Genomic DNA, 22,200 nt, shown 5'->3' with positions numbered 1-22,200 from the left:
TGAACCCTAGAGTCAGGGCTGCACCACGAACCGTGCCCTCTTTTTGTGACTGATCAAGTAGACACTATATCAAATGAGAACTTCAATCATACAACGCAGTTTCAGTGGGGAGAGAAGCAAGGGACACCAAAGGCTAATATAATGCATGTAGCTTTTAAATGGCTTAGTCAATACTTGCCATTATCTTTTAGGTCTGGCAGCTTGGTCCCAATCTATTGGCATCACTAGAAGAAGGACATAGGGAAACTCACATCGCTGAAAACCTTGCAATTGTAGTGCATTTGCGTGGTTCAGCACGGGCAAGAGGAGGCGAGTGAGGAAAAGTAAATCAGCTCATGACAAGCAAGCACAAGTGAGCTGAATTACTTCTACTACACTCATTTGGTCACCGCATCAATTGCTTGGGCTTGTTTCACTCATAGAATGGGGCAAATAGGATGTAACTGACAGAGAATGGAAATGTGAGGTGATCTTATCCCCCATACTGGGCTCCTTCAATTATTCCTGTGCATATTTAGAACAATTTTTCTGATGATCATTGTCTTGCCCATTCTTCCAGTACCTTCAAAACTGCATTTTACACATTTCTACAGCATTGCCTTCTTTTACAATCTTAGTTAAACCATCCCATCATATTTGCTGTAGTTTTAGAGTCCTGCATAATTTCCTTCTGTTTTTGTAGTATTTATGTTTTTGTCATTTCATATTCATTGTACTTTTTCCTTCATGCAGTTTATACAGTGTATGTGTGATACACTATATGACCAAAGGTATCTGGATACCCTTTGGTCTGGGGCTGTTTTTATGGTTTGGGCTGGGCCCCTTAGTTCCAGTGAAGGCTAATCTTAATGCGACAGACGATTCTGGCTTCCCCAACAGCTTCAGGAAGGCCCTTTCCTGTTTCAGTATGACACACTGCGAGGCCCATATAAAAATGGTTTCATTGAGAATGGTGTGGAAGAACTTGAACGGCCTGCACAGAAACTTGACCATAACCCCATCCAATACCTTTGGGATCAATTGGAAAGCTAATTGTGAGCCAGGCCTAATCGCACAACCTTTGGCTGAATGGAAGCAAATCCCTGCAGCAATGCTCCAACATCTAGTATAACCCCTTCCCAGAAGAGTGGAGTTTGTTATAGCAGCAAAGAGTGGACCAACTCCATATTAATTCCCATAATTTGAGAAGTTGTATGTCAGGTGTCCACATACTTTTGGTCATGTTGTGTATATAATACAGACTTGTATTATTTTTAATTCACCAAATTTCCCATGTAAAGCACTTTAAAATGTACTGGTATTTTTAAACATATATGCCTGTTTTGGTTGGGGTATTTATATTTTTTAATAAATATTAGAATGCATGATGGAATCTATGTTTCTCTCCGACTTTCTCTCCATTGTTTTACAACAATGAATGTACTGTGCCTGTCCAATTTGAATATTACAGTTCTATAGTGTAATAATATGCTGGAAATGTATTTGTTTCTATAAAGTGCCATTTTGCTACTACGTTGAAAATGTATGGGCTGTTCAATCAACATTTCTCCTTAGTTGTGACTTAAAAATACAATCATGTGTAAGATTATCACGTGAAAAATTTCAGTCAAATTTGAGGACAAATGGTGATTGAACCCTTGCTAGGGTCACTGTTTACAATACACAGAAGCTGCTTCATGCATACCAATATTGGATAATGGTATTGATAGGATCCATGTACAGTCAGACTGGGCAGCTATACAGTAACAGTCAATTTCCTTTAATTTTATACTGACTCCATTTAAACCATTTAAAAAAGGACTTGATAACGTTAGCCATCACAGAAGTATATTGGTTTGTGTAAGTGCACTTACAGGTGATCCATCTTCTGTGTGAGCTCCATTTCAAACCAGAGCATGACCCCATTACACCATCCATTCCTGCAACACGCTCATTTCCATTTTACACAGATTTAACAGGAAATGTAAACAGATTCTGCCCTTTTTGCTTCTGAAGTCAGCATTTCCATTGAGCTTAACCATTTCCCATTGTGACAGAAGACTATTCAATGTTTTTGTTGAGATGAATGCCACCTGTCTTTCACAACCCTTCATTTTATTGTTGCTATGGTCTTGTGGTTTTAACTGCATCAACAGACTATTTTACCCTGATCTGTAATCAATAAATAAACCACAGAGAGCAGTCAAATGCTGATAACATTTTCTGAATTGTAGCATTACAACTAATGTGGAGGTATTTTTTGTCAACAATGCAAATTATATTGTTGAAACTTTTTCACTTTATCTCCATCCAGCAGAAGGCTCAGCTGAATTACCATAATTGCTCTGTTGTTCGTACAAAGTTCTTAGCTCAGCAGCCAATGTATAATGTGGGGAGTTTTTCTGTTTTCAGAAACCCACAGAAGGCTTTATAACGGCCTTGAATTGAAAACAATGTGTTATCTTCTTAAAAGCCTGTCTTTCGTGCCCTTGAAGCGTCATATTGTTAATGAGATTATAACTGTCATTATGCCAATGCTCTATGTAAGGCACAGTATGTGTATATAGCATCACCTATTGTCCAATGTCCCTTCCATTTTGTTCCTCTTGTGCGACCCATAGAATGATATACGCACTAAAAAAAATAGAGAATTGTTTATAAATTAAATGGCTGATGTATGGATTCATATCCAGTAATGGATCCAGTACATAAAAGTAATGGGAATGACCTTACTAGCTGGCAGGGGTTCACATTTTTAAATAATATGTTGCGCATTTGCTTGCCAATTTTAGGTTTTAAGTAAAAGGACAGAAGCCAATATTATTGTATGGAAATGGATACAGAATTTAAGCTGCTGCAAATCCTTATAATTGAAGTAAGCCTCCTTCCTGTGCATTACCATAAGCAAACATGTTAGTTATACAATTTGCTGTGCAGACAAAACAAGACGTGCCATTTAATTTATATATCCAGTACATAATTAATTCATGTATTACATTCCTCAATAAAGTGACACAAATTTGTGAATGGTTACATATCTTTTCTCAATCATTTTTAATCTATTTAATCTTAATGTTCTGCTGCCATAGTATCACTCAGCTCAGATCATCTCCACCTCTGTGCTCCAGGCATACGCACATAGCATACTGTATGTTTCTGATCTGAAATCTTTTTACCAGATTTAGAATAACCATCACAGAACAAGAACCCAGGGTCAGTTCTGCAACACCAAATGACATAAAAGTTTGTAGGCTTTTTCACATTCAAGAAAAATTGATTCCTAGCTTATATTTTCTCATTGTCAGACAGTCCTTGTCTTCCAGATTAGTCTGATGATCAACAAGTACTCTCTCACCAAACATTTTCATCAGTTCACCAAGGTTGTGTTTCAAACATAAAAACACTTCCAGCCCACAAAAGCTCTCCTCCTGCAGTTAGCAGATGATGTCATCTCCCTGGACTCTCTCTCTCTTATATACTGTTCAGCTCCCTTGTGCAGTTTGCTTCCTTTGCTTGCAGTTCATCATGCTATTAATCTATGGTTAATATACTGTATTGCGTATAATTAAATTTTATTGTATGTCTTTTAATACTGAAATAGTCTCATGTTTACAGTTGGAGGCCACAATTCACATGCGGTTTAGGTGCAGATTATCTGCTTTAAATAGAGGGTATTTTTTAAAATACATTTCTTGATTGTCTTGATTTCACCATGAAGAAATGACAGCACGTTTTATACAAAAGAAAAATGTGGAGGCCAATGGGAAATCCAAAGCACCCCCCTCATCTGTGAAACATGGTGTTGTGGTTTGGGCATATATGGCTGGCAATGATACTGGCTCACTTGTCTTCAGTGATGATGTAACTGCTGATAGCAGCAGCAGAATGAATTCTGAAGTATACAGAAGCATCTACCAAATGCCTCAAGATGCACTGTATTCATTGTAGATGTCTTCCTTGGCTTACCAGGCTCCTGGTTGATTTTGATTTTATTGATTTTGGTTAGCCTAAGGTTTGGCCTATGTCTCTGACAGTTTTTCTTATTTCTCTGCCTCATAATGGTTTCCTTGACTTTCATTGGCACAACTGTGGTCCTCATGCTGACAAATGCCAATAACAGACTTCAAAGGCAATCAGAAGGCTAGAATCAAAACTAAGTACTGAAAGCTCTCTTATACCAATACTAAGGAAGCAATTGAAGACACCCAACTGATCAGAAATGACTGTGAACCCATTTTTCCTAAACATTATGATGTAGGACTACAATGGTAGGACTGTATATAAAAAGTGTTGTAATTTCTTCATGGTGAAAGCAAAATGTATAAAAATACCCTTAAATAAAAGCTGAGAATGTACACCTTAACCACATGTGTATATACTGTGTGCATGTATATATATATATAGCGAGAGAGAGAGAGAGAGAGATGCATTTTCCGCAAACTTTTCCACAATCGCTTAAAAAAAGGATAGTACAGGATAGTCCTCTACAAATCTGCAGGAGCAAGCAGTCCAGAAATAGAACTGCAGACCCCTTGGTTGATCAGTGAATGGCACTAATCAATTGACATTTGCAAACAGGCCGTTCTCCCTGATAAGTTGATCGCTGCACCAGTGTTTCATGATCATACAGATTTTTATACATACAGTACGATCAATATTAAATCTAACAGCACTGGTTAACATTTACCACTGATTATCATCTTCCTAGCAATGTGCTAATAAATCAAATATAATTCAGCAATAAAATATATTTCTTGTGTCAAACTGTTTGAATCAGAGCTTTGAATAATATAGATAATTGTTGATGCATTTGCTTACATTTGCTTTTGCAACATAAAACAAATATGCTTTAAACACTTCAGCATACAGGGCCAAAAAAATACTAAGAGACATCCTAAGATGGAAATAAATTCTCTGTATCCAAAGCGATAACACAACAATTCCAGTTTTGTTGTGTTAAAGCTTTTTTCTTTTATTTACTGGAAGTACAGTAAGCCAGTATGTGGGTTTTTATACACCACACGCATGAATTCCATGCAGTCTACAAAATTAAAGATACATGTAGAGGAAATAGTCAGTCAGAAACATAGACTAACCATAGACCTGATGGAACAATAACAAATATTTTTATTAACCATGAACACTAGTGAGCGACAATTCTAAATAGAGCTGGCAAGGCCGAAAAGGAGGTCAAGGGGAAGTGAACTTAGAACATAAGGTTGGAAGGAATTCTCCACCCAGAGAACCAGGCTTCACAGTGAGTGAATAATTAATTCACTGGAACAAAACATTGGGGTCGGGGAGATGGAACATTGCCCTTGAGTCATATTCAATCACTGGTGTGTCGCAAGCCATGATTGACCAATAGCTATTTTTCTTTGCAATCAAATAATTTACTGTTAAAAGATTAACTAGAATGCCAAGGTCACTGTTGAAACTATTAAAACAGAAATCAGTGAGGCTGCTTAAATATAAATAATATGGGGGAAAAAATCAATGGATTTGTGCAGCAAATGGATAACTGTAAGGACAACTTGCAATTTTCAGGCAAATTTATTTTATGGCACCCTAACCCAGGGCAAGATTGCTTGTAAGCACAAACCCATTAGATACTACATATACACATGGTGATACAAAAACAAATTTGGCCTGATATCTAGCTAAGCCTATCTTCCTGTTCTCTTATCACTCAAAATTTTAGATGGTAACAATACAATCTAGTAAAGCATGCCTGGGTTTCTAACAACTGCTGGTAGGTGCCTTTGCAGTCACTGATTATACAATTACATGTGTAAACACAATGGTAATATATATCAACATTAAGGAGAAACAGAACATTTGACTTTTTTTGCTCTTGACTGTTATCCATAAAATTCAAGCAGTGCCTTTTCTGCAATTTTGCAAAGAATACTGGATATTGAAATGCATTGAAATAAAAGCTAGAATTTTTTTTAAACAATGTTTGTTGGTTTGTAGAGGCCCAGGTCCTCTGTGTTGTCTTTGGGTAATGGGGTTGCTATGAATTTTAAAAAAAATTCCCCAACATATTTCTTGAGGTAATACAGGATTTTCTCAGATGATACATCAATAGCCTTCAGCAAGTCACAGAGATTCATTGATATGATCTTTAATCACATTTCCCTTTAAAGTTTAGCACGTTAGCTAATGCTATGGTAAAAAAATAGTAAATGTTAGCTTGAAATTACCTTCATTCCCTCCAAATGGTAAGAAATGTAAATAGTTATGAATCATACAGAAATTAATGGTATCAAGAAATACCCTGAAGTCCTGAAAATCTTGAGCGCCATGCTCAGAACACAGAAGAGGCTGAATTAAAGGCAATTTTGATCATTATATTACAGAGAAGAGCTTGGAGAGGGCCAACATTATTTCAGCCATTTTTCAGTTGTAAATCTGAATATTGCCTCATAAACCTGTTTGTGTACATCTGCTTTACAAAAGATGGTTTCCTCTTCTGAACTAAGTACATCAATTCATTTTTTAATGTACTGTACCTTATGGGATAAATCAACAAGACCATTTAGAACAGATTCACTTTTGAAAAGAGTAACTAATGTTCCAAGGGTTTTGACGCCAAGTATGTTTTATCATTCCTCAGCAGAATCACACATGAGCTACACACAACCATAGTGCAGTTTGGCAATATGTGGACTGTATTCTGTCTTTAGAAAAACCTCTCTCTGTTCCAACTGGGAAAGCCTCTACAGCACTGAAGCACATGCATTTAACCTGAAATGAATTAAACATTTATTCCCGTCTTCAGTGGAATCTTGTCAAACCCAGAAACAGGCCCACAGCACTAATGCACAAATGTCTTGCTGTTCAGTACAGAATATTGATTAAACTCAGTCCTGATTTCACAACCGTGGTGCTACCCAATAATGAATATGCACAGGCTTACAGATGCCTCATTATGGGACAGTGTAGTTGCTTGTTTCAGGCATACTGTGATCCTAGTAAGGATGGAGGTTGAGGGGTAAGGTAATTAAGTTAAAAGCTGTGCCAGGGGAAATCAAAACTTGTTACCAGTGCTGGTTGCAGTAATGTACACTGTGAAACATTTAGGTTCCTCCTAATGTCTTGGGTTTTTTATTGCTGTAGTTAACATGCAGTGAAAGTTACCCCCTAGTATAGTCCTCATTGGATCCTATTTTGAGAACAAGAAAAACAGTTTGTGCTATGCTACCAAAATCAATGAACAAATTGAACAGGACCAACCTGATTCAACTAAGAAAACGAGAGACCAGCCCCCTTGCACAAAATCGATGTGTTTCGTTCGGACTGTGCAGTTCTTTTGAATGAAATCATTTGTGCAGCTTTGGTGGCGAGACTTTCCACCAGACTTTCCAATACTACCACCTTTAGAGGTAAGGAGTGATGCACTGCAGATAGCGGTCTGCCGCAGATTCCAAACGGAGGAGTCCAGTGCTTTTACAAAGTGAAAATAGCAAAAATAACAAAACTTGTGTCTCCTACCACCACAGATCGGCAGGATGTGTTTCATTGATTGATGGGTCTTACATCAGCAGAGAGCTCCCAGCTATGGGAAAAGACCCGTTAAAAGCGCCAAATGCTAAATGATTCTTTCACTCCCAAGTGCCAGGTCAATTCTGAGGTTATATGTATGCAACCAAAGGTCATATGTATAGGGCAGAAGCTGAAGCATTAGACACATATAATAAGACCTGACATGCAACAAAAATCAATACTATGAAATAGCCTGAATTCAATTATTTATTTCAATTGGACCTTTTTGAATTGGGGACTCTTTAATCCAATTCAATGATGTCATAATATAGAATATTATAACTGACCACTCAAATATCTTTGACTCCATTAATCCTTGTGTGATGAGGCTCATAGTATTTCTAGTTCCCTAGATTACCATAGTCTCTATGTTCCACTGGCTTCAAAGGTTTCTTGTTTGGTTTGGAGAAAAAACATTTCTGAAGGAAGTCACTTTTTATATCTATAGCAAGATATGATACAGGAAGTCAAACATTGCAGCCAAATGAAATTGGTTTGTGTCTGATTGACACCACGAATGACCAGGCAGCACTAAACTTGCCTGCCTCTTCAGACCAAATCATTTTTTGTGGCACAACTCTATTGATCATGAAGCCTAGTTCATTATTTTTACCTCATTAGCACTTTAATAGGAATATATCACAGCTCGGGCGGAAAACAAGATAATTGCTATACGTAAAATGACAATACAATGCTGGAAATGTAATAATAAAAATACAAATCTTGGGGGGAAAATATTTCCAGCAAACCAAAATGTTGACTAGATCCAAATTGCTTCATAATCATGGATAATTATATGGAATGTTTTGGTTGCACTGTAAAGTTATATTTGACAACACATCCTATGACTTTGTGCCCATCACTGCAGTATTATTGACATTACCATTGAATTATGTAGATCTAATCTAAAACACATTCTAGTGAGCGATGGTCCAATTACTCACATTTGATGGGCCACATTCAGCTTTCACTGCCAATCTTTTGTGTGCGTTGATCATCAGTAAACAAATCAGAAAGCAGCTTGTCATCACATCTCCTTAACACATTGTGTAAAAAAGCATGACCCATAAATGATGCCTTAAACTAGCTTTTACTAAAAAAGCATTTTTACGCCGGTGGTTGTTGTCTTCCAAGTCATCATTAGAGAAAAATTCTCTATGCATCACTTTATGAGCAGAAGATTGTTCATGTGTGCATATGGCAGCTTTGATAGAATCCAGATAAATGAAATGTTGTATAACTGGATCTAGGAGTTGGTCTTATCTAGTCTGCCTATTAGCTGTAGGATTACGCCAACTGAATGGACTTGTTTTAAAACACATCATATGGCAATCTTATGCAATTCAAATATTGAATCATCATTCTTTATGCTATATAAAAGTCCTTAGGTTGGCCCCAAAATGCAATATTTGTAATGCATGATGGTCCAAACATTTGAGGAGCTTATCTGAAACGGATGTAACATTGTAGCATTTTTCTTATCGTTCGCAAATACGATGGGCTCATCCTAACAGCATCACGACGCCTTGCACATCTGGCTATCAGTACGCACTGCATTAGAGAGGACTGGCCAGTGTCAGAGATGTGTGCCCTGGAAGTAAAAATCTCAGAGTTCATCCAAGCTGAACTGTGCCCGAGCTCAGTGGAGGCAGTTGGGATTCATCTTGATCAAAACTGTTTTGACTGGGGCCAGATATGCGGTTCAGCCTGTTGGCTGTTAACACGCTCCTTTTGATCTACAGACATGATTGAGGTAAACACACAAGAACAGCACAAAGTCGATACTCCAAGGAGAGATTGTTATTTTTGGACTTAAGCTGCCTCCAAATCTATCCCAAATTAAATGCAAATTCTTCCCCTCAAAGTGTGTTGATGTATGAAATAAAACTGCCTCTTTGGATACATCTCCACCTTTCAACTGAATGAATCCCAGCATGCAGATAGCTCAGGGAGATACAAGGCATTCTCTTCCGATCGACTGGCACAACATCCACAGCAGGAACAACGGGCTGGTATTAACTATGAAATATGTCACATGCATGAGTTCAGAAAAGGATGCACATTTGAAGATGTAGGTCAGTCATGTTTTAATGGCTTTGCACACACTTCAATGATCAGCAGCCTTGTATAGGCAAAGCACAAGCTCAGGCAAATTAAGCAGTATATACCAGTAATGCTGGTAATTCAGGTAATCGTTCCTTAATGTAAATTAAGCCATTTCTTCAGATGTTGTTAAGAAAACAAAAGAAAAAAAGAAAAGAAAAATACAGCTGTAAAGCGATGCATTGAAGCCGTGTGAAGATCCAGATTATCGGTCGAAATGTAAAAATTAAATAATTTTTTGGTCAGACCTATAACCTCCAGCATTCCATTAAAAAGCGTAAACACTAAGAAAACTGAAATCTGCATGTTGCCCAGGCACTTTCCCTTCACTGGCTATTCTCACACCTAAAACAGCAATAAGACAGCAAATGTTATTCCTGATGAACCTTCAGCAGCAGAACAATTTCAATAAAAGCCGTGACTCTGGGCAGGCACAGCGTTTTTAAGAACCGCTTCCCTGATTCGTCGTATGTGCATATTATGTGAATGGTGAGCTAGCGCCCATTTCTCTTTGTATCTGTGCGGACCTCAGATAGGAGCTTCGATAGTGGTGAGAGGCCATTCCTGATCCACAATCATCTCCAGGGCTCAGTTCTTCTCTGCGTGCTGTTAAAGACAAAACACACAAAATGGAGTCAATCAGAGCCTGGAAGAAACAATCCAAACCGTCCATTTATTCCAAAATATAGGCAATCAACATTTTCCCAGAGGCAAATTACTGTTATTAACATTCAGCTTCATGTCAATAGGAACCCAATGAGCTTTGCCAAAGCCAATCCAGCTTAAAAAAAAGGGCAATTGGCAGATGCCCACGTTCAACATAAACCTCAAACATCTGAATTTTCTGAAACAAAATGAAAAAGCGAAAAAGAGAAAAACCTTAAGCATGACAGCCGCTCGTAATTCACCAATTCCCAACTGAAAACAGAACGTTCGTGTCCGTCCACAAGAGATGTGAGTCAGGAAATCTAATGAGTTTGGTCTGCTGATGTTCTGTCACATCGAGTTAAATTCACCACTTATCACACTGCCCTTTCCTTATGCCTTCAAATGGATATTGAAGATATCCATCTCAATTTCTCCTATCTTCTACAGATGGGTCAGAAAGCAGATGCTCTGTCCATCATTTGGACTCAAGGCATCGATGGACTTCTTAAAAAAAAAAGGCCAACCACACTTTTGGCACATCAGTAATTTTGACCATTACTTGAATCACCTCTCTGTACAGACATTATATGGATGACTTTAAAATGTGCTGACTGAACTCTTGTAATCTGAATTCGTACCCTTGAAACTGAGACAGTAAATAAATACTTTGTCATCATAATGGGGCTGTAAGATTAAAGTGCTGTGGGAAATTCTGGGAAGCTTATTTCCAGTAAAGTCTGTAACTGCTGGCACACTAGACAAAAGACAAAAAAGATGAAAAGTACCATCCAAAGAGAAGAAGTGCTGCTCAATTCCAACTAAAATTGACAGCTAAAAGTTCAATATTGTTGGATAATTGAGAAGCAAGACACTTATAGCATCTATAATGCATTGATGCTACTGCATAGCAAATGTTCCACAGCCCCCTAGAGACCACACCATGTGAAACTACAGCATGGCCAAAGACTCCTGCACACTGGTGTGTCTCCAGCAACGTCCCGTCCACAACGACCTTTGGTGACTGAGCCCTTTGTCTTAAGATGGACCGTATTTTTGACTGGCTGGAAAAGGTGGTAGCTTTCTAAATTTGTTTACATCCTGAGAGAATCATGATCACAGAGAAGGCGCAAGCCCAAAAGGACACCTGCCATTTCCCAAAACAATTTCACAGTACATACCAATCAACAATGAAATAACAGGCAAAGCCCCTCCCGGCAACAATCTAAATTAGCCTACTCACTAGCACTAGAATGGACAAAAATACTTAACGTATAGAAAGAGACGCGCACGCTGTTCCAGTAGCAAACTAAATGTCCGATAACGAGACGCAGCCGTGACGACGGTGTCACATTCAGAACCTCTCCACTGGCTGTCCGTTATCAGGTGAATGTGCAGCAGTGTGTGTGTGTGTGTGTGCGCGTGTGTGTGCGCGCGCAGAGAGGAACGCTACGCGATGAAAGCGGGGGGGGGCACGAGCACTCACAGCCGCGCGTAGGGCCTGGTCCACGTCGGCGACGATGTCCTCTACATCCTCCAGCCCGACGGACAGACGGACGAGCGTGTCGCTGATGCCCAGCGCGGCCCTCTCGTTCTCGGGAACAGAGGCGTGCGTCATGATCGCGCTGAAAACAGCCAGAGGAACAGTTACGTCAGACCAGCTAGAACATCTGGGTACAGGGCATACTAGGGAAGAAAACAATACAACCAGTGCTACTCTTTTAATACTTAAAAAAAAAAAAAAAAAAAACTTTTTAAGGTTGGGAACCAATCACAGTGGGTTTCCTTGAAAATGTCACAAAAGGACACACATTTCAGATTTAAATTATGCAAAAAATACAGTTACAAGGTAATTGCATGCTAAATCCATTTTTCTTGGGACTTCAGACATAATCAGAACTGGCTTTCAAAATGTATAATTTGGTTCTCTGTTTCTGGCAGAGAACATCACTTTTGACAGAGAATTTTCCTTATAAGTGCTTGCATTTTAGGATTAAATTTTTTTCATTTTTACTTTATCTGCCCTTTCTGATCCAATCACTACTCAAAAAATTAAAAGTCGGTTTTATGTAAATTAGTTGAAACGGCTCCGCCCATTATGCTGCACTTAACTTGCAAACATTCTGATGCAAAGCCTGAAAAGGGCTGGGAGTTGTACAAAAGCAGTAGCGATTCCACCCTGTTCTCCTAATGTATTCCTAATGCCCTCCTGTGGTCACTGATTGTACTGCAACACTAATATTTCGGTCTCACAGAAGTCTACTTTGTGTAAACCAAAGTAAGTTAAATCTGTCAATACATTTAAACAATTATAATTATACTTTATTTAGTTTAAAATTACTTCAAGAGAACAAAACATTTTTTGGTCTGCATCATTCAGAACTTTGTGTAGAGATGGTAAGACAAAGACTGATTAAATACACCCAACAGTAAATGAAGAGGTTTGCAAATATCTTTCATATTGAAGGACTAACAAACAAAAACATCTAAGTTAAAGTAGATTAATGCCAACTGGGGTGCAGATGAACATTCAGCAAATCACATTACAGGAATGAACATGTGAAATTATACAACAGGTACCAATTTATGAATTGATTTGGAAAACTGAATTGATTTGGAAAATACTTTTCATCAGGATAATTGATTAATCTAATAGAAATAGGCCTAGTTTCTATTGGGAGGAGCCCACCTCTCTCAGGAATGAATTAAAGCTTATGTAAGTATTTCAGCATGTTAGGGCCACAATGCTTTCTTTGAATATTCAGTATATATTTATACATTTACCATGTCATACTAAATTTATTTTTTAGGATTCAAAATGGCTGTGAAAGAATTTTGACGGGAGAATGCCAGAATAGATGAGTACGCAATAGCAAAATGAACTGAAATTGAGACAGAAACAGAAGTTTATAATACACATATAACATACAATGCAGATAATTTTGTGTACTTAAGATCCAATGTTAAAACCAATTATTCATATATCTTCTATTATATATATTGTATATCTTCCTTATATCTTATAAGGAAGTTGATAAAACAAGAAATGTGTTTTTTTTCCTTCATGGAAGCATTTTCAAATGCTGCAAAAGCAGGTACAATGACCTTTGCATTACAGACAAGAGGAAACATAAAAGTAATTATGTCATTTCAGCAGTTGATAGAGGACTTACGGATGTTCCGCCAAGCTTTCATAACCTCCGAGACTCTCTGCCAGTGCAAACAGCTGTAAAGGAAGGGAAAAGCAGAGCCACATCAAGGGCTGTATCAGACAGGAATCAATAATTGTTTCAAGAATTTTTAAAAACTGTTAGCTTGCTAGTGGCAGGCATAAAAGTGTAGATACCAGGCTTAACTGTTGCTATTGTTGTTTTTATGCAGCAGGTTCCTTTGCACATGGCTACAAATGGCAACAAATCACCACATAGTTGCAGCTGACTTTAAATGAAATGTTTTTTTTACTTCAAACAACAGAAGGAAGCACCAGAAAATTCCAAAGCCCAGGCAAAACAATTGCGGCCAAACTCTTCTTTCCATGTACACTGGAGGTAAAACACTGAGGAGAAACACCTTCTCGCAGTTTGTGAACTGCCAAGAAGATACACTAAATCGGCAGTGGAGAAGCGGGCTGTACAAGTGTCTCTATTTCATGCAAACTTCTGTTCTCATAAATGTCATCAGCCAAATCATTTACATGAGCCAACACACGAGTGATGTTCACACGCAAATTGACTGGAAAAATAGCACAATTGGAAATAATGGGGGTCTTGGCCTTATGTGACTTGGCCTTAACTAAGAGCAAACGCTGCCCACCCCCCAGCATAAATTCAAAATATTCCACTTTAAAATCAATAGCGCTTACACCAATGTAAATGTGCTCTTAATTTGAAGCCAAGTTCTAAGACAACTCACCGAGCAAGTATTTTAAGTTAATTTTAGGTCAGCAATGCAAATATTCACATCTTCAAATTTGGGTGTGGAATATGGTAATGGTACAATCGTGACTAGCAAAAGGGTATTCAAGTTAACGCACATTGCCGTGCAAACCTAAAGAAATGATGCAGCTGAATAGTACATAGACCCTTCTCTAGAAAAGCATGGTCATTGTAAAATACAATGGGGCATGCCCCCGCCAAGGCGTAACTTGGCGGGATGGCATACCTGCCATCCCAATTTTTTTTTTAGTCACATTTTTTAACAAGTACAGAACCCTCCTGAAACCATTTAAGATTTTCCCATGGGATTCACCTTCAGGTTGCTGAGAAAGGTCGAGGCGTTCTCCAGCTTTCCTTTGATATAGAAGGTGATCATTCCGGGGCAGCCTGTGCACTGCCTCTTCACCAGCTCGTACTGGGGGTGTGAAGGCAACCCTACAGGGGGGGAGAAAAGGCCCAATAAATGATCCAGCTCCTTCTACTGGGACGCTAGCATCTTAATTTTAATGTTTGGCTGCCTTTCATTGTCTGAACCCAATGCTTGGGATTTATGAAATTCATGAAATTAATCACAGAGACACTGGTCTCCGAACCCTGGTCCTGGAGAGCTACAGGGTCTGCTGGTCTTTGTTTTCACCTTAAAATCAGCACCCAATTGAGACCCAAGACACCAGGTGAGTTGAGTTAACTGTGTAATCAACTGCTCTAATTGATTCATGAAGTGCAGAGTCACTATGAAAAACAGCAGACCCTGTAGCACTCCAGGACAAGGGTTGGAGACCACTGGATTAGGTATTGTGAATACACAGAAGTCTTTAGCCTAGTTTAACCTGGGAAGATGACTCTGTCCACCCTCTCGTCAGCCTCCAGGAACTTGGCCACGGTCAGGGCGCTCCTGAAGTGCTGCCTCATTCGCAGGTGAAGGGTCTTCAGGCCACGGTTACAGAGGTAGCAGTCGAAGGGGGATGGCACTGCGCCAATGGCTGGGGAGTAGAAGGTAAAGGAGGGTAAGCTTTTAAAAACCGCTTACACGGCAAATAAGCGGAAAGCAGTCAATCGATGGCCTAAGCCACTTGTTCTCATTCACATTACCGGCAATGCATTTGGACCAGCGTGACCTTCAAGCAACAGTGGGAAAGAGCATACAATAGGACCACACATCTGTGAAAACTGCTTCTTTGCTGTGTAATAAATGGAGTGGGTGTGGCAGCAGATTTCCACAGCCACTGCTAAGCTATGCTGAGAAGGGGAACTACCTTTGCATACAAATGAAATTTCACATTCTCATTAATATAAGGATAGAACTTCCAAAATTCAACTAATCCAATGTTTGCATAAAAGCACCATTAAATTCATGTGTGCCCCCCCAATATGTCAGTTACGTTGGCACTGAAAGTGCCCATCAGTCAGCACACTAGTCTGGATTGTACTGCACACCAAAAGGAACACCCCGCCTCCAATAAAATTCAGCTGAAGCAGCAAGTGAAATGCATATATTAAGCACATTGCAGATCTGTATCATCTGCAGTTTATTGCCTCCAGGTGTGTGTGAACAGCATTGATGGGACTTGGTTTTGCTTGTGAATTTGTACCAGAGTGTTTTTAGAATTATTTCACCTTTAATTCTGAAGTCCACCAATATAACACCTGACAAGCAAATCATTTACATCTGCCAAAAAATCTCATCGTGAGAGGTACGTTTTTAACTCCAGTAAAGCTATGGTGGCGCGTTGTAGCACTGTGGGCCAAGCCCCCCCCCCCCCCCACTTTTATCACTGTTCCAGTGTTCTGTTTATATTGTTCCAGTGAGGCATTGTTAATGTAGAAAAGCAGCTGTTACTGTTACATGAATATTACTGGAACTTTGTGAACTCGGGCCATTGAAACAGTGGTAACATTATTGCACTGCACATTTATTTATTCATATTTTATTATTTTCCTACTTCATAAATAATAAAAAATCAATCAATAAATAAATAAATGATGTGGCTAGGTCTGTTGAATTGCTCATTAGTTAGGTGACTTTTGGCTGAGGCGATCAGCAGTCAGATTCTAATGCTATATTATCTTCAAGAGTGCATGGACTAAGCATCTTTTTTTGTGCTTCTTTTAAAATCCTTTTTTAATCTCTACATCTACTGCCCTAAGAGATTCTGACCTCTCGCCTCCCACAATCCCACTCGTCCTCCAGTTCATCTCTCCTGATGTCATCACATTAACCTCCTTTCTGGTGAATTAATCCCTGCAGTCACTGTCTTCAAACAAACTTGTATCACCCTGCTCAAAACGCCCACAAAGCTAGGACATCTCGGCTATAGTGCCAGCCTGTACTCGTGGTGCGGGTTTAAGCAGGGTTTATGTTCTTACCATTCTGTAAAAATCTCAGGCGTTCATGTAGGTCTTCTCGAATCACTGACACCAAGCCCATGACGACATCACTGTGGCCTGATCACCCATGCCGCAAAAAAACAAGAGAAGTCACAAACAACTGAGCACACACTAAAGCTCGATATGACATTAGATCCATTTAGAGTGAAATGCTTTAAACGAATACGGTCTGTAACTTACCATTCATGTACTTAGTTGCTGAGTACATGCAGATATCTGCTCCAAGAGCCAAGGGGCGCTATGGAAAACACAACAAAATGTCCACTGCTTTAGAATATTAGCAGGTTCATTCAGGGATTCATTTTCACATAGAATTTGATTTGTCAGACTAGATTTTGAAGTAGAGGATTAGGTTACAAAAATAGCAGGTTAAACAGGCTGTCAAAGAAAAAAACCCAAAGCTTGTTGTAAACATTACCTGAAAGTATGCGGACATAAAAGTGTTGTCCACAACTACAACAATGTCTTTGTTGTATTCATGAGCAATCTCTGAACAGGTCTGGATGTCTACTACTTTCATGGTGGGGTTGGTAGGCGTCTCAATCCAGAGCAACTGAAAAATTGGGATTAAAAAACAGGTTAAATAAATCTTAATATCATGTGTTGCAGCACAACAGTTCTGAGCAAACATCTATGCAACGCATCCATGGCACACTCAGTGGAGAAAAAAACAGTCATCTGGATCAGTTTGCATAAAAACTTCACGCCCAGGATTAAGTGCTAACGTCATTCAGTTAGGCATACATATTACATCAGTTGTGCAAGTTTGGGCATCAACAAACCGATTCTCAGAACTAAAATCTACACCTAACAGTGAGAAGGCGTTAGTCTGGTGTAACATTGACTGGTGCAGCAGCTAATTAAATTCTAAGCTTTCTTCTTCTTTTGATCTGTTTGAATCATTTCAATCATTAACATATTATTTAAATGTCTTTGTTTTGAGCAAACATAATGCAAATTTGAAAAGGAAATAAAATCTACACAGGATCATTCCTGCAAACAAAAGGTGAGAAGGACAACTAAATTTTGTACAATTTCAGTCACAATGATGTGGAAAAAAAGAGGAAAATGGAAAGTAAAAATGACATGAAACATTACCTTTGTGTTTGCTTTAAGAGCTGCCTTGAGGACATCATGCTGTGTGCAGTCTGCAAAGGATATATCCAGGCCATTCTCTGCAGCAATTCTTCGGAAATAGCGGTTTGTTCCTACAGAAATGCATTACATTGAGGAAGCAGTGTACATTTTCACATTTAAAATTGTCATTAAATTTTGTATTTTGTTCCTGTTCATAGAAAAAATCATGATGTGCGCTTTAAAAAATGTTTTTTTTATTTTTTTTTAAATAAAGTTGATGATATTTAGAGGCCCGAGGTAAGGCCTTTAATCCATGTAATGCTTCTCAGTTAAAAAGTGCAGTGGTATTAGCTGAGTACCGGAAATTCCAGTTAAGCCAGTTTAAGTTCTGTTTCTGACACTTATATTAAGTCATAGCTAGTCTGTGGCGCTGTGGCTGGCTAAAGCTTCTCTGTGGCAGATTGACTGAACCTGGTTAAGTTGGTAGAGCAAAGTTGTGGCCGAACTGGTAGGCTACAGGCTGGTCGGCGGGTGAACAGCTCATTGACCAGCTAACAGTATCAAAAACACATCTTAAACTGGCTTAACCAGTTTAGGCTGGTTTAAAATTGAATTTTCAGCATGATATGACCTCAAGACCTGACACGAGGACATCTGGAGGCAATTTTTATAAGGAAACTGCCTGCAGCACAGAAATGCTAGATCCATGGTTTAAGTGGAAGGTGTAACTTTGGGACAGAAAGTCCTAGCTGAAGTCTTCTTCCTCCACGAGAGAATCCATCAACTGCTAAGCGCTGTATTTATGAGTTGAAAGCAAGTGAGGTCGCAAAGCTCGAGGTGTTGTTTAAGTCACTGACATGTGACAAGGGTGCATACTGTTGCCAGGTGACCCAAGATCCAGCCTCATGGCAATCAAATGGACATATTGAAGAAGAAATTTGGATTCAAATTTGGTGATCTTATAATTACAAAAACCATAAAGGCAAAAAAATGGAATAATACCTATTTTCCATTTATAAATTCAAGTCATAAAATCTGAAATCAGAAAATTTAAACCAATTTGCTATTTCGCCATTTACTGAGGGAAGTCAGAAAATTAAACCGATAAGTGTTACATGGACCACCTTTCAGACATAATTTAATTTTCAGTAATCGTCAATACACATAACTGCATGCATTATGTAGACACATTTCTGACCTCCATATACATCATTCATGCAAACAATCCCATCGCCGGCCTTCAACAAGTGTGTGATTGTCGTTGTAGCAGCCAGTCCTGATGCAAATGCAAGACCTAAAAAAGGTAGAGTTTAATGTATTACACTGAAATATATTTATGTTTCTCGAGGTATCATTTCACACATATCACATATTACATAACCAAAACATTTAATATTTGCAAATAGCTTACAATACTTGGCTCCATCTAGGGCAGCCACTGCTTTCTCCAGGCAGTTCCGGGTTGGGTTTCCACTTCGACTGTATTCGAATCCCTGGCGGACAAAATTTGATTTTCTTTTTTTTTTGCTTTTGGCTATTTTAGGTAATAGGTTGCTATGACTCACTAGCACAACGAAAAACATAATTACATGATCAAACCCTTTGCACATATATACAGCATTTATTCATTATTCGACATTTTTCATGGGTCGAGTTCGGAAACATTATTTCCGACTAACTAGAACAGGTACATTTATTACTGGTGTCAACAGATGTCGGATCAAGCTTTAACGTTATCCTACTTCCCGTTGTGTGTCAGTGTTCATAGACACCAACAAGCAACTGTTCAGGAACCTCGATATGTCCACCTCCTTCTCAACGACAGCGCCACGCGTAGGTCCCCGTCCTCCCCTATACACCATATGACGTAAACGCGGCAACAGCCAAATATAGACACACCAACTAAACCGCTTCAGAAAATAAGCTTTAGAATTAAAATATAGTCCATATTATTCAAAGTCTGTATCAGAAATCGCGCCGGCACATAAACTAAAGTTGTGCTTTGCGTAAATGGTGAAAATGTCCTTCCGTTAAACACATTTAGGTGTCAACTTACAGTATGGTTTCCAGGTCCAAATTGTTTAAACGTAGTTGACAACGAAATAGGTGGAACTACTGCCATAGAGTTCCATTGCTCCGGTTCCTGACCCACGTGGATAGCATCTGTCGCGAAGGATTTAAATTCCCCTTGAAACCCATCAAAACAGTCAGCATGTTTGCTTGAATCCATGACCATGTGTTGGTCTATGTCTAGATAGTCAACCTCCGAACACTCAAAAACCGGCACAATGAGCCTTCTTCCGTTATTTCTGACGAAATTCGCTTATAAGCATATGGCAGAAACTCGTCGACCCAAGGCCAACCGTTACACCAATCACCGAGTGTGTACATATTGTCGACCCCCATCATTGGTTTTTTAATAGGGGCGTGTATTACCACGTGACCATTATTCGCACATGCTCGTTGTAGGTTTCTTGTGTTCCATATTTGCTGCTTCAAGTTTGGCCGGAACCTGTAAAAATACTGTCGGTCAAATCAATCAATGAAAAGGTGTAGGTCTAATCATGTAGTATAAAGATATGTTGAGTATTCAACTCGTTATATTATTAAAAGTTTGTCATCTGAAGCACCCTGCTACCTTTTGACACGTAGGCTAACACGAAAGAAGTTTTTCAGGACTGATTTGACTCGAGGAAGCATACTGTTCGCATTGTTTCGTTCAATTATAATTATATCTTTATGTCAATATTATCACGTTGTCGGTAAGAAAGCGACCTTAAAATACGCTCATGATTCACGAGACATAATTGTCAATCAGCTAATGTAGTTGTATTATTAGGAAACAAATAGCCTAGAACCATTTATTGTACCCTTCGTTAGGATACTTAATTGTTGTTGAGCTTTCCATTGATTTTATTGTTTGTGTTCCTATGTAAGGCAATACAATCGCCTATACAGTATACCTACTGGGGATGTGGACGACGCACATTTCTGACTAGTTGCTGTCTGAAACCGACTAATCGTTTTTTTAAATTTTATTTTTACGTTTGATGTAGGATGCCGCTAATAAAAACACGCCACGAATTGAATCAGGGCTGGATGGATGGATCACAGATTGTGCTTGTGGGTAATGCTGAAGATGGTCATTTGGCTTACCAGCATGTTGTGGAGGGGGTGGTTAACAATTGTCCATGATGGTCAGGAGTTTGTTCAGTGTCCTCCTCTGAGCCACCACTGCCAGAGTATCCAGTGCCACCAAGGACAGCCTCTCCAGATTTGATGCTGCCACCCAAACTTACAATAGCACAGAACATGATGCTGGCCACCACAGGTTGGTAAAATATCTGCAGCACTATACTGCATACATTTAAGGACCTGAGACTCCACTGTAAGGATAGCCAGCTCTGGCCCTTCATGCAGAGGGCCTTTTATTCAAGGTCTGCTCCAGTCTGTGATCCAGGTTCACGCTCAGGTGCTTGTAGGTCCGGACCACCTCCACATCCTCCCCTTCAATGAGAAAGGCAACAGGGGTGGCCTGGACCTTCGAAAATCACCCACCCCCTTGGTTTTTGAAGCGTTTAGTTGGAGATGGTTCCGCCTGCTCCATCCCATAAGTTCTCGCCCAGACTCTGCCTGATACATTAACTTCTGCAGGTGAATCAGGGTTCAATGTGAAGTCTGACGTGTACCTACACCACGAGAGAGGAGGATCTTAGTTTAAATTGCAACGGTTTAAATGAGTTTTATTTTTTAATGACAATTTATAATTGTCACGAACACAAAGTATATACATAAATGTTGCATTCTATTTTGCGATCCGTCTTAACCAAATGAGGAAACCTGTAACCCCATCATGCTAGTTACTAGAATAGCTGTTCATATAAATCACGTGCTGACGTCGTTCTTCTATTTTGCCAATTTTTAGCTGTCGTTCGAGGTAATTTGAATAAAGCACGGGATATATGATACAGAAATTGATTGATTGGTAGCCTACGTAATTCACTCAATTTTAACCATAGACTGTATACAATTTTAACTGGAGTATCACCATTCACCACTAGAGGGGGATGGGATGTCGGGCGGTCGGGCACAGAAATCCCAACTGGGACATTATGACGTGAGTGCTAGAGTGCCAACAACAATCCATAGGGAGATAAAGATGAAAAGTGCGACGACATACCTCCAACATATCCGGCTACAGTCAAAGAAACAGCTAGTTAAGATATCCCAATACCAATAATTGATGTTAAAATAAAATAAGCTCACTTAGTTGCAGACATGAGCCAACTCACTGATGACAACACAGCTAACGGCTGTCACGCAAGCTATTGTTGATAACACAGATTAACTACTTATCGATAAACCGGCAGTTTAAAATATACATATTTCTCCAACATTACTACTCTGTTCTCAGTACTTATTAAGCTAGATTTGGTTTTGAACACTGAAAGTACGCGATATCTTTAGTTAGCAACTATCACTTAGGCTAACTTCACGACTACACTCCAACCATTTTTGATTCGGT

At 39.1% G+C, this 22,200-nt stretch overlaps 1 protein-coding gene across 2 annotated transcripts; it reads right to left on the bottom strand.

Annotated features, from left to right (window-relative positions):
- Positions 1 to 9,599: 9,599 nt before the first annotated feature.
- LOC135253730 (cystathionine gamma-lyase-like) lies at positions 9,600 to 20,852 on the bottom strand. Of its 2 annotated transcripts, none has more exons than XM_064333384.1 (12): positions 20,832 to 20,852; positions 19,087 to 19,168; positions 18,874 to 18,969; positions 17,697 to 17,806; positions 17,017 to 17,151; positions 16,779 to 16,836; positions 16,578 to 16,655; positions 15,041 to 15,193; positions 14,524 to 14,645; positions 13,449 to 13,501; positions 11,762 to 11,900; positions 9,600 to 10,236 (listed from the first exon to the last, which is right to left on the bottom strand). In XM_064333384.1, exons 1-12 carry the CDS (start codon positions 20,835 to 20,837, stop codon positions 10,219 to 10,221), a joined length of 1,050 nt encoding a protein of 349 aa, XP_064189454.1. In that variant the 5' UTR covers positions 20,838 to 20,852; the 3' UTR covers positions 9,600 to 10,218. The 2 variants fall into 2 exon arrangements, with proteins under 2 accessions (XP_064189454.1, XP_064189453.1); XM_064333383.1 differs by lacking the exon at positions 20,832 to 20,852 and adding an exon at positions 19,732 to 20,022.
- Positions 20,853 to 22,200: the final 1,348 nt, after the last annotated feature.

Source organism: Anguilla rostrata, chromosome 4, assembly GCF_018555375.3.
Source record: "Anguilla rostrata isolate EN2019 chromosome 4, ASM1855537v3, whole genome shotgun sequence".
Taxonomy (NCBI): Eukaryota; Metazoa; Chordata; class Actinopteri; order Anguilliformes; family Anguillidae; genus Anguilla; species Anguilla rostrata.
This window is presented reverse-complemented; position numbering and strand designations above follow the sequence as displayed.